The 382-nt window shown below is 64.4% G+C and overlaps 1 protein-coding gene across 1 annotated transcript in view; it reads right to left on the bottom strand.

Annotated features, from left to right (window-relative positions):
* MPL (MPL proto-oncogene, thrombopoietin receptor) overlaps positions 1 to 382 on the bottom strand; it is a gene marked incomplete at its 3' end in the record, with an annotated part of 6,288 nt that overhangs the window by 2,572 nt on the left and 3,334 nt on the right. The window contains 2 exon segments of the mRNA XM_010143357.1: positions 7 to 68; positions 282 to 379. Coding sequence (XP_010141659.1) covers positions 7 to 68; positions 282 to 379 — 160 coding nt within the window.

The following is a 382-nucleotide window of genomic DNA, read 5'->3' on the forward strand; positions in this document are numbered from 1 at the left end:
CGACACACAGAGCTGCCCCGCAGCCCCAGCCCAGCGGGCCGTGATGTTCACCGGGGGGGCAATGAGACCTGCAGGGAACGTGCCAGGGTGTTTGCCCTCCTATAGCAGCCCCCATCCAGACACCCCTTGGTCCTGCCAGGGAAACCCAGCAGTACCCCCAGGGCTGCCTCTGTGCCTGGCATGCAGGGGGCCACTGCCCACCGTGTACAGAAGGGCAGGGGACCCAGACAGTCTGAGGACTGTCCTGCTGTCACAGTTACTGCCTGATGGGAGGGACTCACCCACCGCCTCCACGCTGAGCTCTCGCCTGTACTTGGTCTGGTTGGTGGCAGCATCCAGGACACGGAGGTGGAGCTGGATGAAGAGCCGCACATCCTGGCTA

The sequence above is a fragment of the Buceros rhinoceros genome, unplaced genomic scaffold, assembly GCF_000710305.1.
Source record: "Buceros rhinoceros silvestris isolate BGI_N320 unplaced genomic scaffold, ASM71030v1 scaffold22269, whole genome shotgun sequence".
Classification (NCBI taxonomy): domain Eukaryota; kingdom Metazoa; phylum Chordata; class Aves; order Bucerotiformes; family Bucerotidae; genus Buceros; species Buceros rhinoceros.